The 15895-nt window shown below is 43.8% G+C and overlaps 1 protein-coding gene across 2 annotated transcripts in view; it reads right to left on the reverse strand.

Moving 5' to 3' along the window:
- LOC141132650 (uncharacterized) overlaps positions 1-15895 on the reverse strand; it is an 81684-nt gene that overhangs the window by 41789 nt on the left and 24000 nt on the right. For both annotated transcript variants that reach the window (XM_073621271.1, XM_073621269.1), the window contains exon 2: positions 12390-12737. In XM_073621271.1, coding sequence (XP_073477372.1) covers positions 12390-12737 — 348 coding nt within the window. The remainder of the gene's footprint in view (positions 1-12389; positions 12738-15895) is intronic.

Genomic DNA, 15895 nt, shown 5'->3' on the forward strand with positions numbered 1-15895 from the left:
AAAAAGATGACCAGCACTGGGTGTCAGATGTGCTAGATACGCCACTGCTAAAGGCAGGACCGCTGACAGAAATCATACAGCCTACCTGAAGGAGCCCCCTTCAGCCCCACCCTCAACCCAACCTGTGGCCTCATCCCTGGCCCCTCCCCTGAACTCGCCTTGAAAAAATAATTGCATGTAACAATCGGACAGTCTATCTATCACCTGGGTACAATCAGGCTACCAATAGAAGTTTGAATCTTAGCCAGACCCTCCTAAACCAGGCAAGATTCTAATCATCTATGGCTGGCTTAACTGACTAACTGACATTGACATCAACAGTGACACTAATAAAATAATCAGCTAAAGGAAAAGAGTGTGGAGTATATGGTGGTGGGTAGTATGTGCAGGATGGTGTCAGTAGGGCAGTGGATAATGTCAGTAGAGCAATAGACAGTGTCAATTTTTGTTATGTTTATTATTTCATTTTTTATGTATTAGCCTTGTTGGGGGGCTTTGGTAGATATTAGGGGTCTAAACAGACCCCCGACATCTCCCCTTTGAGACAGGGAAAGGGAGTGAGGACACCGATTCCCCAGTCTCTTTTTCTGCACTGAAGATGAATGGACAGGAGACAGAGGTTCCTGTTCATTCATAAATTGAAGCAGAGCAAACACAGGTTACGATGCTCAGTTATGGATGGACAGAGTCAGTGATCACTGACCATGTGCATTCAGAAAAAGAAGGAGCTGGTAAATTACATATTTACTGGCTCCTTGCTCCACTCTCTATCCTGACAGATCCGGGACGTGGGGAGGACCAGAGGAGGACCCAGGGAACCGGAGGAGCACATGGAGGACACAGGGAGTCAGGGGAGGACAAGGGGAGCCAGTGGAGGACACCGGGAGCTGGAGGAGGACACGGGGAGCTCGAGGAGGACCTGGGGAGCCAGAGGAGGAACCAAGGGAGCCGGAGGAGGACACGGGGAGCCAGAGGAGGACACAGGGAGCCAGAGTAGGACCCAGGTAGCTGGACTAGGACACGGGGAGCCGGGGAGGACACGGGGAGCCGGAGGAGGACACGGTGGGCAGTCAGGGATGGTCGAGCAGTGGTGGGGGCAGTTACAAGCACCAGTCTCCTTGTATAACTTTCAATGAAGCAGCTGACAGCTGCGGGAGAGAGAAGAGGAGAAGCAGCTGTCAGTTGCTTCATAGAAAGCTATACAAGGAGAGTGGTGTTTGTAACTGCCCTTACCACTGCACCGGTCATCTATAAGGCTGCCCAGGCCCCCCTTGCTGAACTGAGGACACAGGACCCGGTACAACAGGGCCAGCTGTACTGACTTATCATCGGCCCTGGCTAAAGGTGTCCAAGTTGTAATTTTTAATATAAGGGTGAAGTTCCTCTTTAAGTCCAGGAAGTGTTTTGGAGCTATCATTAAAATCATAGTGGAAGGATTAAATAAGAGGTGCAGGATTCAGTATTACTCCAAAATAAAGCTTATATGGTAAAGCCTTTAACTGAAGTTTTGCAAACGCTATGGTTAGGCTGCTCCCAAGAATAAGACAGTCTACCTAGGCATCTTAGAAGAAAAACAGGAAGAGTAAATGACAAAGAGCACCATTCCAAAGATCTATTATCCATGTTCATAATAACAAGCCAACACTTTCAGGGGTCAGACTCTACTCCCTTTATCAGGACCAAGAGTGAACATGTGCGATAAAGTACGTATGCATTCTTAGCAAGTAACAAAAGTAGTTTTAAAAGAAGCTGCCCTGACTTCTCTATCTGTTTGTACAGTACTTTGAAGTAGTTCATTCTCAAAGATCGCAACTAGGGATGAGCTTTTTGTTCGAGTCGAACATGAGTTCGACTCAAACATCGGCTGTTTGATCGTTCGAAGAAGATTGAACATTATGGGGCGTTCGCGCCAAATTCAAATGGCACGTCACACCCCATAATGCACTGCATCATTGCAGTGCATTGCTGGCTGATGATTGGCCAAGCATGCACTATGACCCGCATGCTTTGGCCAATCACAGAGCCGTCAGCAAAGAAAGCCATAATTGGCCAAAGGCCGGATGCCTTTGGCCAATTATGGCTCAGGGGGTTAAGTCAACGCCCCACACTATATAAGGCCACCTGCACGTCGGCCCTGTGTAGTGTGTTCTTGGTGGAGAGAGAGATAGAGAGAAAGAGAGAGTGTCAGTTCATTTACTTTGAGCAGGCAGTTCATTCAGTTGCTGCAGTGTATTTAATATATATACAGTATATATATATATATATATATATATATATATATATATATATATATATATATATATACACAGTCAGACTGTCAGTCAGACTGGTATATATATATATATCCGCTGTATCCAGTTTAGCTAGATCTCACAGCAGTCCGTTCCTGGTGTACTGTTTCTAATATACTTCAGGCAGGCAGGTGATTCAGTTAGCTGCAGTGTATTTAATATATATATATATATATATATATATATATATATATATATATATACAGTCAGATTGGCATGACGCAGTGCATTATGGGGCATGACGCGCCACTCGAATTTGGCGCGAACGCCCCATAATGATCGATCGTCTATATCTGACTGCAGGCCATTGCTGGTGTACATTTTCAAATACACTTTCAGGCAGGCAGGCAAGTGATTCAGTGATCTGCAGTGCATTAAATATATATACAGTCTCCAACATATATATATCCACTGCATTCTAGTCTAGCCAAGCCTATATCTGACTGCAGGTAGTTCCTGGTGTACGTTTTCAAATACACTTTCAGGCAGGCAGGCAGGCAGGCGACTCTTAAAAAAGAAGATACAGATCTGTGAGAGCCAGAAATCTTGCTTGTTTGTAGGTGACCAAATACTTATTTTCCACCATAATTTGCAAATAAATTCTTTCAAAATTCAGGCAATGTGATTGTCTGGATTTGTTTCCACATTTTGTCTCTCATAGTTGAGGTATACCTATGATGACAATTACAGGCCTCTCTCGTCTTTTTAAGTGGGAGAACTTGCACAATTAGTGGCTGACTAAATACTTTTTTTCCCCACTGTATATATCCACTGCATTCTAGTCTAACCAAGCCTATATCTGACTGCAGGCCATTGCTGGTGTACGTTTTCAAATACACTTTCAGGCAGGCAGGTGATTCAGTGATCTTCAGTGCATTAAATATATACAGTCTCCTACATATATATATATCCCCTGCATTCTAGTCTAGCCAAGCCTATATTTGACTGCAGGTAGTTCCTGGTGTACATTTTCAAATACACTTTATCGCAGGCAGGCCAGGCAGGTTATTCAGTGATCTGCAGTGCATAAAATATATATACTGTCTCCTACATATATATTCACTGCATTCCAGTCTAGCCAAGCCTATATCTGACTGCAGGCCATTCCTGGTGTACGTTTTCAAATACACTTTCAGGCAGGCAGGCAGGTGATTCAGTGATCTGCAGTGCATAAAATATATATACTGTCTCATACGTATATATCTACTGCATTCTATTCTAGCCAAGCCTATATCTGACTGCAGGTAGTTCCTGGTGTACGTTTTCAAATACACTTTCAGGCAGGCAGGTGATTCAGTGATCTGCAGTGCATAAAATATATATACAGTCTCCTACATATATATATCCACTGTATTCTAGTCTAGCCAAGCCTATATCTGACTGCAGGCCGTTCCTGGGGTACGTTTTCAAATACACTTTCAGGCAGGCAGGCAGGTGATTCAGTGATCTGCAGTGCATAAAATATATATACAGTCTCCTACATACATATATCAAATGCATTCTAGTCTAGCCAAGTCTATATCTGACTGCAGGCCATTGCTGGTGTACATTTTCAAATACACTTTCAGGCAGGCAGGCAGGCAAGTGATTCAGTGATCTGCAGTGCATTAAATATATATACAGTCTCCAACACACACATATATATATATATATATATATATATATATATATATCCACTGCATTCTAGTCTAGCCAAGCCTATATTTGACTGCAGGTAGTTCCTGGTGTACGTTTTCAAATACACTTTCAGGCAGGCAGGCAGGTGATTCAGTGATCTGCAGTGCATAAAGATATATATACAGTCTCCTACATATATCCACTGCATTCTAGTCTAGCCAAGCCTATACCTGACTGCAGGCCATTTCTTGTGTAATTTTTCTAGTAAACTTCAGGCGGTGTTTTGCTAATCCAATTTTACAGCATGTCTGGAAGGCCACCAAGGAATGGCAGACGCTCACAGGCCACTAAAAGAGGGCAAGCAGGCTCTATGTCTACAGCCAACAGTGCTGGTCGTGGACACCGTGCATCATCAGCACGTGGCCATGGGGCATGCTTGTCCTTTTTTTCGACAGCTGGCTGTGTTGAGCCACAACATGCAGAAGAGTTGGTAGAGTGGATCACAAAGCTGTCCTCATCCTCCTCATCCTCTGTCATCCAGGTTAAGAGAAGTTTGGCTGCCAATGCAGCTGCCAAAGCGGCCTATTCCATCAGCTCAATGGCATCAGTCACTCCTTCCCATCATGTCCTGAGGAGTCCCCCCAAACTGTTCGACCACAGTGTCGGGTACATGCTGCAGGAGGATGCGCAGCGTTTTGAAGGCTCCGATGATGGTAGCCAGGTTGAGGATGAAGGCAGTAACATGAGCCCAGAGAGAGGGGATGCCCAAGAAGGACAAGAAACTGTCAGTCATGTTCCCCCAGCTGCAGCATACTGCCAGGTTTGCTCCAGTGGCGAGGAGGGAAGGGATGATGAGGTCACTGACTCTAGGTGGGTGCCTGATAAAAGAGAGGAGGAGGAGGCACATCTCCAACGAGGCAGGATGCCCTCCAGGGGCCAGCTTAAGGACAGCCAACCGACTGCATCACTCCGCAGACCTCCGCATGTGCAGGACGCTGCTGACTCCGCTTCTTTTTTCAAAAGTTCTTTGGTGTGGGCCTTTTTTGAGACATGTGCAGCAGATCGCACCGCTGCTGTTTGCAACATATGTCTGAAGCGTATCAAGCGTGGTCAAAACAGCAGCCGCTTGGGCACCACATGCTTGACCAGAAATATGTTGCGCTCCCATGCAGTCCGTTGGCAACAGCACTTAAAAGACCACACCAATGAACAAGGCGGACCTCTCCTTGCTCCTCATCAGCTGGGATCTCCAACCCCACTATGCCTTCAGTCCTCTCAGAGACCTGCACTGAGAGGAATGAAGGTGTAGAATTAGGTGTCTCAAGCACTTGCGGGCAATCTGCTAGCAGTACACTTAAATCCGATTGTAGCAGGCAAATTTCTCTACCCCAGTTGCTAAACCGTCGAAATAAATTCGGTCCCAGCCATCCACAATGCTAGTTTGGCTAAATTTCTAGCACTCCAACTGCTGCCTTTTCAACTGGTAGACTCTGCCCCCTTTCGAGAATTTGTGGAATGTGCGGCACTTCAGTGGCAGGTTCCCAAATGCCATTTTTTTTCTCGGAAGGCCATTCCGGCTCTCTACCGGCATGTGGAAGGCAATGTCTTGGCCTCGTTGGACAGGGCGGTCAGCGGTCAGGTGCATATTACCGTTGACTCATGGTCCAGCAGGCATGGATAGGGACATTACCTTTCTTTCACGGCGCACTGGGTAACCCTGCTGGCATCTGGGAAGGATGCAGGACAGGGTGCAGTAATGTTGGAGCTTGTTCCGCCACCATGCCTCCAAAATGCTGGTAGTGGTGATTCTGCCACACCTCTCTCCTCCACCCCCTCCTCTTCTTCTTCCTCTATGACCTCTTCCTGTGCAGATTTGTCCTCGGAACCAGCGCTGTTCAGTAGGCATTCTAGGGGCTACGCAAGCACTCAGGCAAAAAGATGCCATGCGGTGCTTGACTTGGACTGCTTATGGGACAGGGGTCACACTGGGGCAGAGATTCTGGCAGCTCTGCAGGGGCAGGTTCAGAGGTGGTTGACGCCACGCCAGCTTCAGGCAGGAATGGTGGTTTGCAACAATGGCACCAACCTCCTCTCCGCCCTCTGACAGGGACACTTGACCCATGTTCCCTGTTTGGCTCACATCCTTAATTTGGTGGTGCAGCAGTTCTTGTGCAGGTTTCTGGGCTTACAGGATCTCCTGAGGCAGGCCAGAAAAGTCTGTTGGCATTTCCACAGGTCATATAATGCCAGTGCTCGGCTGGCTGACCTTCAAAAGGAATGCAATCTCTCCAAAAACCGCCTCATCTGTGACATGCCCACCAGGTGGAACTCAACATTAGCAATGCTGCAGGGGCTGCACACCCAGCAGAGGGCCATCAATGAGTACCTGTGAGAGTATGGCACCAGGACAGGGTCAGGAGAGCTTGGCTTTTTTTTGCCACGCCAGTGGCTAATGATAAAGGATGCATGCACTGTCCTGTCACCATTTGAGGAGGCCACGAGGATGGTGAGCAGTGACAGTGCATGCATCAGTGATACTGTCCCTCTTGTCTTCCTGTTGGAGCACACGCTGCATGGAATAATGGACAGGGCACTTGAGGCAGAACAGAGGGAGGAAGAGGAGGACTTCCTTACCTCTCAAGGCCCCCTTTATCCAGACAGTATTCCTTCAGGCCCGCCTATCACACAGGAAGAGGAGGAGAGTTGTGTCAGCATGGAGGTGGAGCTGGGCACTCAGCATCAGCAGCAGTCTTTAAAGAATCATTTTCATTCCCCAAAAACTCATGGACTTGTACGTGGCTGGGAGGAGGTGGCTGCAGATCATGTCATCCTTAGTGACCCAGAGGACTCCGGACCAAATGCCTCAGCAAACCTACGCTGCATGGCCTCCCTGATCCTGCAAAGCCTGCAAAAGGACCCTCGGATTTGTGATATCAAGGATAAGGTTGCAGAACTTATCCAGCCTTTGCAGAGGGAGCAGAGGATGCAACATCTTCGGGAGGCTTTGCAGAAAGGTTTGTGCAATGCATTTCCAGATCCTGGGAGGTTACAATTTCCTGGTCCTCCTGGACAACGTGTTGCTGAGGCTTTGGTCAGTCACAGAAGGAGCGGTGGAGAAGTTGGCCATCTGACCGATGCGTTCAGACAATTTTTTAGTCCGCAGCCCCAAGGTCTGATCGGTTCCAGCAACCATCGCCAGCGTCTGATTTACATGGTGCAGGAATACCTTTGGGCAAGATCAGACTTGGAGACCTTTCCAACCGAAAATCCACTGGGTTACTTGGTCTTGAGGATGGATCACTGGCCAGAACTTGCACAGTATGCAATTGAGCTACTGGCCTGTCCTGCATCCAGCTTTCTGAACGCACATTCAGTGCTGCTGGAGGCTTTGTAACTGATCACAGAGTGCGCCTGTCCACAGACTCGGTTGATCGGCTCACCTTCATAAAAATGAATCAGTTTTGGATCACCAGCTACCAAGCACCTGATGCTGATGTAACCGATTCATTTTTTTATGAATGTGAGATCCCTTGAACACTGCCTATGCTGATGCTGAGTGACTATCCTGTTATGCTGAGTGACTATCCTATTCCTCCTCAATGTTCATGTTAATAGCTTCTAAGAACATTTTTGGTTCTGGACACCAGCACCAGTGCCTAAAGCCCAATTTTTCTGCCCCTGTTTAATTACAATTTTTACTGTAATATTTTGCAGCAGGGCTCGTTCCTGCGCTCAACTAGAGTATCTGTGAGGGGTTGCAGTGTTGCAGTGTTGTGGCACCAGCACCAGTGCCTAAAGCCCAATTTTTCTGCCCCTGTTACCAGGGGTGTGTAATTACAATTTTTAGCTGTAATATTTTGCAGCAGGGCTCATTCCTGCGCTCAACTAGAGTATCTGTGAGGGGTTGCAGTGTTGTGGCACCAGTACCAGTGCCTAAAGCCCAGTTTTTCTGCCCCTGTTTAACAGGGGCGTGTAATTACAATTTTTGCTGTAATATTTTGCAGCAGGGCTCGTTCCTGCGCTCAACTAGAGTATCTGTAAGGGGTTGTAGTGTTGTGGCACCAGCACCAGTGCCTAAGGCCCAATTTTTCTGCCCCTGTTAACTGGGGCGTATAATTACAATTTATGCTGTAATATATTGCAGCACGGCCCGTTCCCGCGCTCAACAAGAGTATCTGTGAGGCTTTACAGTGTTGTGTCACCACCACCACCGTCGCCTAAGGCCCAATTTTTCTGCCCCTGTTTAACATGGGCACGTTATTACAATTTTTGATCTAATATTTCACAGCAGGGCTCGTTCCTGTGCCCACCAAGAGTAACTGTGAGGGCTTACAGTGCTGTGGCAACACCACCACCAAAGGCCCAATTTTTCTGACCCTGTTCAACAGGGGCATGTAATTACAATTCTTGATATAATATTTCACAGCAGGGCCCGTTCCAGCGCCCACCAAGAGTAACTGTGAGGGCTTACAGTGTTGTGGCACCACCACTAAAGGCCCAATTTTTCTGCCCCTGTTCAACAGGGGCATGTAATTACAATTCTTGATATAATATTTCACAGCAGGGCCCGTTCCAGCGCCCACCAAGAGTAACTGTGAGGGCTTACAGTGTTCTGGTACCACCAACACCTAAGGCCCAAGTGTAGAGTATATAGGGCAGGCCATATAGTATATACAGGCGGTCCCCTACTTTCAAACATCCGACTTACACACGACTCCTACTTACAAACAGAGGGAGACAACAGTAAGTGAGAGGAAATCTACCCCTAGGAAGGGAAATTCTCTCCTGTAAGAGTTAATATGGGAAAAAGGTGTCTCCACTGATGCTTTATCACCAATCCTTGTTTCCCTAATAACCCAAAATTTTCAAAATACAATTGTCATTGGGACAGAAAGTGAGGTGAAATCTTCTGGAGCTACTCTTAAAAAAATTTACCTGTTCCAAATTACAAACAGATTTATCTTAAGAACAAACCTACAGTCCCTGTCTTGTTTGGACCGCCTGTATACTGCTGTTCAGAGTATGTAGGGCCTGGGGGCCCCACGCCTTTTCTTTATTTAATTTGGGTGTGGGGTTCCCTTTAATATCCATACAAAACCCAAAGAGCCTGGTAATGGGCTGGGGGTTACCCAAGCCGTTTTTCTCAATAATTTTCATCCATATTGCCGGGACCCAACATTACATTACAGCCCCAAGCAATTTTAAATGACATTTTGTGCAGGGACTGTTCTAAACACGGGAAACACGCACCACTTTACAGGCATACTATAGACACCCCCCAGGTACGATATTTAAAGGAATATTTCACTTTTATTTTTTCACTTTAAGCATCTTTAAAATCACTGCTCCCGAAAAAATGGCCGTTTTTAAAACTTTCTTTTGCATTGATACATGTCCCCTGGGGCAGGACCCCAAACCCTTTTTAGGACAATAACTTGCATTATAGCCTTTAAAATTCACACTTTTGTTTTCTCACGTTCAAATCCCATAGCCTTTAACGGTGTTCGAATGTCCGTGCCAACTTTCAGTCTGTTCGCATGTTCTGGATGCGAACCGAACCGGGGGGTGTTCGGCTCATCCCTAATCGCAACAAAAGCTCTAAGGCCTCTTTCACACTGTTGCTGAGGCCTGTTGGATATGGGGTTGCAGCCTCTGCATGGATACAGCCACTAGTCCCAATTTGACAGGCATGTGGTGAGAGGAGTCTATTTCTAACAGTTTAGAAACAACTGATTTATGTTTGCCACAGAATACTGCCAGGTTGCCAAGGTTCTGCTGCAGTGAAAAGCAATAGGAAAACAGCTAAACAATCGGTGAATTTTGAAAATGAATTTTTCCACAATGCCTACAGCTACTGTTTGTTAGGAACATGTAAATACTATAGTGTGCATAGTCTGGGTACATGTTCATTTTAACATGCTGTATAAGGGAGAAGGCAAGTAATCAACATGAATTGGGTTTCTGAAATAAAATCACCTGTGATATTTATTTTTTTCTGAAAATGAAATTAAAATCAAATCCTTTCTATATACCTTATAAAGCATTTTAGATCTGATGAATGGGTTGAGTTTGGCCCCTGAAACACATTGGCTTGTTAATATGGACATGTGGCATACTTGAGGAATTTTGCATGTACTGTATGTGTGATCTCAGAATGCAGCATACAGATCGATAATTGAAAGTGTTAGTGATATAAGGGTATGTAGGCATGAATCCCCCAGAATAAGTGTGCATATCAGACACTTTTGTACACCTGTTATGAAGGTACAGAAGGCAGAAGAGATCAGCAAGACAGCCAGAAATCTAGCATTTTCAGAAGGAGGTCAATAATGGCGTGTTTCTCTCATTATAGGTTTAATTAAAAGTGTGTCATGTGAAAGCACAGGTACCCCCTCCTACTTCCACTATAGAGTAACTTTATCTTTCCAAACCTCAGATCAGACACTTAAATCAAAGGTAAGGTTGTTGTCTATGACCTGGGCATGTGCTCAAGAATTTGAAATAAAAAGGGGTGAACATAATTTAGGGTTTTCAAGTCATGGAATTTGGGCAAAAATTGGAAGACTTTAGGAAAATTTCACCACATTGGCTGAATACATTGGAGTCATGGGGATAGGTGAAATTATTGTGTTTTTTGGTGTTTTTTTTATAGGCAACAGGCTTTCATTAGCTCCTGCTGTGAAGGAGGTACCTTTCAACAATCTTTGACCTATTCTTTTGCCAAAAATATGCTCCACATTAACCTCGTTATTTTACTTTTTTTTGCACAGAAATGAAAAAATAGTCAAAAAGTAAAATAGTTCACAAATAACGATCACACATACAAAATTAACAAATACAAAAACAAACACTAAAAAACAAAAAAAACACCCAAAAAAACCCAGAAAATCCTGCAAATCTAAATATATATATATATATATATATATATATATATATATATATATATATATATATATAAAAAAAAAAGTAGAAGTTTAGTCTATGCAGCTTAATGGCTGAAATGTAGAGTTTCCAAATACATTTAGACAAAAGTCTTGACTGCTAGTAACTAGTCTATGTCCAGCCAAAATTTTTTCTTTCGTTTGTGATAGAGTGGTAAGGGGTTAGAACTGCTCTCAGGTTTTAATTGTTGAGCGTGTTCCTCTGCAGAGATTCAAGCTCACTGTTTTTCCTGGTTGACTATTGTCCTGATACAGAAAACTACAGGAAATCTTCAATTTTTTAATTGGGCAGAGGGGGATCATCTTGCTCTGGAGAGATTCCTTCCTGCTCTTGGGACATTGTCAACTGTATCCAAAAATGAAAAAAAAAATGTTCTGGCTATACATCTACTTAAAATGGTCTGGTATGGGGTCTGATCTGGGGTATGGGGTCTGATCTGGGGTGTAAAATAAATAAATAATAGAAAATGTTGACCCTTGACAGGATTGATGCAGGAGGGTGCTATTTTACCCTCGTCTAATTACCAAGGTTAAAGTTGGCATTTTATCTGGAGTAAAATACCGGCTTTGTGATCTCTTACCTACTAATAACCTGAACAACATTCCGCTTTTTTAAAAGGCAGACAACAGGTGCACTAGGTCAACCAACGGGTACAAAATAAAGCTAAGCTTCAGAATCTTAATGTTATGAACTAACAAGTTGTTTGATAAAACAGTGAAAAAAGTAAGCATGTGCAAAGTGAAGTAACCTGGGGCATGTGCAAAGTGCAGTAACCTTTGGCAATATGCAAAGTGCAGTAACCCGTGCCAGCAAAATATTTTTTATTTACAAAATGATTTCTATGGGTTTCTGCATACCTGACAAGTGATCCTGTTTTTGTGGGACAATCTCTAATTTTTTGAATTTATATTTTAGATGAGAATGCATTTAACAATGTCAGTGGCCGCAACATTTGGCCAAAGAAAGAATTGAAAATGACAATATACAGTTCTTAAACATGGTTAAAAAGTAAACTAGTACAACAGAATCTAGAAAGGAATCACAAAAAGCATCAGGATGAAAGCGGTCGGTAAAACTTAATAGGTGGAGATAGAATAGGGGGGAGACCTTAATTACTAGATTTTAACAGAGATTTCCAATTAAGTGGATGATACAGAATCAATTGGAGGGTCATTAATTATCAATATAGTTTGATACCACTGGGTATATTGGAAACACTTCATTATAGACTGTTGGGTACCAACTGGTAGCGTTTAAAATAAATGATTCCCAAACGTTACAAAATGACAGTACCCCATTTTAAAAGTTGGCACCCTAATTTCTTGCAGCATGTCCCTCCAAGTAATGGGTAGTAAACAAGTTGGCCAGAAAGGCGGCATGTGAAGTTTGCCGACATTTTATCCTATTGCAGGAAAAGTGTCCTCCCAATTTTTGTGGTTACTGCTCTTTGCATATAGTCACTTCACTTTGAACTGCCTTATAGGAAAAGAATATTAAGATCAAGATCATCTGCTATGGCTACAGTCTTTCCCCTGTCACCTTTTTCCATGTCCAGTCGGATGTTTTTCTTCTCATCATTGAACCACCCTTGATGTTCTATACGGCAACAGTATGTCCCGGCGTCACTCATGCGTGCTTGACTAATAGTTAGAGAGATCTGGCCCCTTGCAATATTGTCATGGAGCTTGTAGCGGGCAGATGACTGATGTGTGACTTGGTATCCATCAGTCCAAATAAGAACTTCATTACACTTGGAGCTGGGGCAGCTTCCCCGTCCCCAGCACATGGAGGTGATGTCGCTGGTTTTTTTGACGTTATAGAAACAAGGCAGAGTGATAGGCTGGCCTTCTATTCCTCTTACAGTCTGGCCACATATCAGAGGAAATGCTGAAAAAGAGAGATCACAAAAGATTTATTAAAAATGTATAAATTAGACCGTTGTCGGCAACAACCGCAATCAAGTGCTCATTTCAGAAATACAAAACAGTCAGCTCCTGCTACAGAGTACACTAAATGGTTCAAGTCAGACTAATGATCCTGTCGTGGGTGGCAACCTACCAGGAGCAAGATCTCCAAGACAGAGGACCCATGTTTTTTTACAACATTGTTCTCTTTCTGGCTGCACCAGTTAGGTGTCACTTCTCCATGGCAACCTCTTGACCAAAGCCATAGGAGCAGATGAGTGTTCTATTTAGTGATTCTGTTGCCACCAATTACAGGAATGCTAGTTTGACTTGGACCAACAAACTCTCTCCAACACACAAGTCTTTGTGATGTCCCCACCCCCACATCAACCTCCAGGTCTCATTGGGCAACTTGGTTTAGATGTATAATAAACTTTAAAGAACAAGTGTATTTCATACACAGTGCACTGATTCTTTTTACCCCCTTCACTGACCTAACAGACTACATCTTCCAACTCCACAGATGCATTCTTACTAAGATCTGGCAGCCATGACCTCCTGTGCTTGTTATGTTTCTTTCTTCCAGCACTGTAAGTCCGTTATCTTTTTTGGCTGCACCTGCGCAGTAGAGCTCCATAAAAGTCTATGGAGCTCGTCTCCCTGTGTCTTCCAGTCGGGTGATGGAGGTAGAGAAGCCCTCTAAATATCTATGGGGCTCTACTTCTCATCTGCAACCAAGAGAGAGAGAACTTGTGCTGGATGTAAACAATGCCTGGAGGCCATTGCTGCTCGATCTCGGTAAGTATACATCTGTGGAGTCGGAAGGGTGGGGGGATCTGGGGGGGGGATCTGTCAGGGAATTAGTTCTGTTTGTAAGAAAGTGCAATTATTCTTTAAAGTGGTTGTAAACCCCTATTCTGACCTGGGCACATATATCTGTAGTGTTTACTTATCTATCTCCAGTGCTCTAAGTGCCGTGTCATTCTGCAGCTCTGTTCCTCTGTTATCAGCAGAGTCACTTCTGGCAAGTTCTCCAATACAGGAGATAACAGCAGCTGGAAATTTGTGTCAGGAGGGGCTTAGAGATAGATTAGCAGAGAGCTTATCTATTCAGAGTACAGCTCTGCATTTTCCTTCATTCATCTGCCTATGTGGAGTGGGGGTGTGTGCCTTTCCCCCAATCAGCTCTCACACAGTGTATGCTCAGACTCCACACCCACTGCTGGAAGAGGAAACATCATTTCCAACACAATCTGCACTTTCTAAAGAGTGTAGAAAGGGAAAGAAAGCAGATACACATGTACAACTTATGTAGGGAGATTTGTTTAATCTCTGTGTATCATCTGAGGCTATTCACTTCACTGGGTATAGGAGAGTGTATACATCCACTTTAAGGATAAAACTAAAATAGTCCCCAGCTATTATAGTCTCCCCTTAAAGTATATGCAAATTCAATTGGTAAAATCTCATATAAACTTTTATATGTTAAAGCCCGAATCTAGGCAAATCTATTTTTGTATCTTTATTTCACTCATAAATGCTCACATTTTTTACTACATTAGGCACTCTCTAATTTCTGCTGAGCAATTCTGATACTGTATGTACAGTGGGGACCCACACTTCCAGCTCTCTGCTTCATCAGAACATAGTCTATGTTTAAAACCAGTGTTGTGCCTTTGCCTTCCTCCTTTGCTGTGCTGTTCACAAAGCACAACCCTATGATGACATTGCTGCTATGCTTTGTGAGAGGCGCATCACAGGAGGAGGCAGAATCACAACACTGCAACAGGTGTTGATCGTAGACTCCATTCTAAAATATTGGGAAGCCAATAATGTAGTTCCCCACTATACATATCAGAATCGCTCAGCAATTAGTGATGCCACAAAGCCAGAGAGTTTCGGATACTCAAGAGCCCCCCTCCCCTTCATTAGGGTTTAAATGCTGGCAATGAATTCACAGAGATGCTAGATGATGGTTACATTGTACCACAGATACAATGTAACCATCATCTCATGAATGCCTCATGAATGTCTACACACAAGGGAGGCTTTTTAAGAGTTAATAACATGTATACAATCCATTAAATGCACATATCTTATAGGAAGATTTTTGTTGAAGTGAATGGTCTTGCTACAGGGTCTCTTTAACCTATTTCCGCCTATAGTTTTCAGCCCAGGCCACAAGTGTTTAAATAGAAAGAGGTAAAGCATGCAATAACAAATATAGAAATGTCCTAATACTTGCCAGTTTGTTTTATCACATAACTAAACAAAGAAAGTTTCTAAATAACAGGAAACCAACAAGTATGACGAACTGTGAGGAGATATTCAGAATCCTGGCACCCTCGCAGCAATATGGGGAGAATAGAAACTTACACATCAGCATGTTAACTTCCTTGTATCTTATCAGCAGCTTCACAATTTAAAAAAGTGAAACAAGCCACACAGCCTCAAGTGTCACCATGGCACTTGACCTAGAGCAAAAAGTGTCAACAGCTGGGCACATCCTGTATGGGTGACTTTTCTCTGTGTAAGAGGGTTTTAATTTACAGAAGTGCAACCATGCTTAGCACCTTCCATTGGTTAAGTCTGGTCAGTCATGTACCACAGAAAGCTTTGCTACATCTGTTGTATCAGATAGTCAAAGTCTACAAGCATCGTAGGCTATGAGCCTACTACAAGAGATGGTCAGAGACTATGGGCATGCTACAAGAGATGATCCAGGCCCAGGCCACAAGTGTTTAAATAGAAAAAGGTAAAGCATGCAATAACAAATATAGAAATGTCCTAATAATTGCCAGTTTTATCACATAACTAAACAAAGAAAGTTTCTAAATAACAGGAAACCAACAAGTATGACGAACTGTGAGGAGATATTCAGAATCCTGGCACCCTCGCAGCGATATGGGGAGAATAGAAACTTACACATCAGCATGTTACTTCCTCGTATCTTATCAGCAGCTTCACAATTTAAAAAAGTGAAACAAGCCACACAGCCTCAAGTGTCACCATGGCACTTAACCTAGAGCAAAAAGTGTCAACAGCTGGGGCACATCCTGTATGGGTGACTTTTCTCTGTGTAAGAGGGTTTTAATTTGCAGAAGTGCAACCATCCTTAGCACCTTCCATTGGTTAAGTCTG

The sequence above is a fragment of the Aquarana catesbeiana genome, linkage group LG03, assembly GCF_042186555.1.
Source record: "Aquarana catesbeiana isolate 2022-GZ linkage group LG03, ASM4218655v1, whole genome shotgun sequence".
Taxonomy (NCBI): domain Eukaryota; kingdom Metazoa; phylum Chordata; class Amphibia; order Anura; family Ranidae; genus Aquarana; species Aquarana catesbeiana.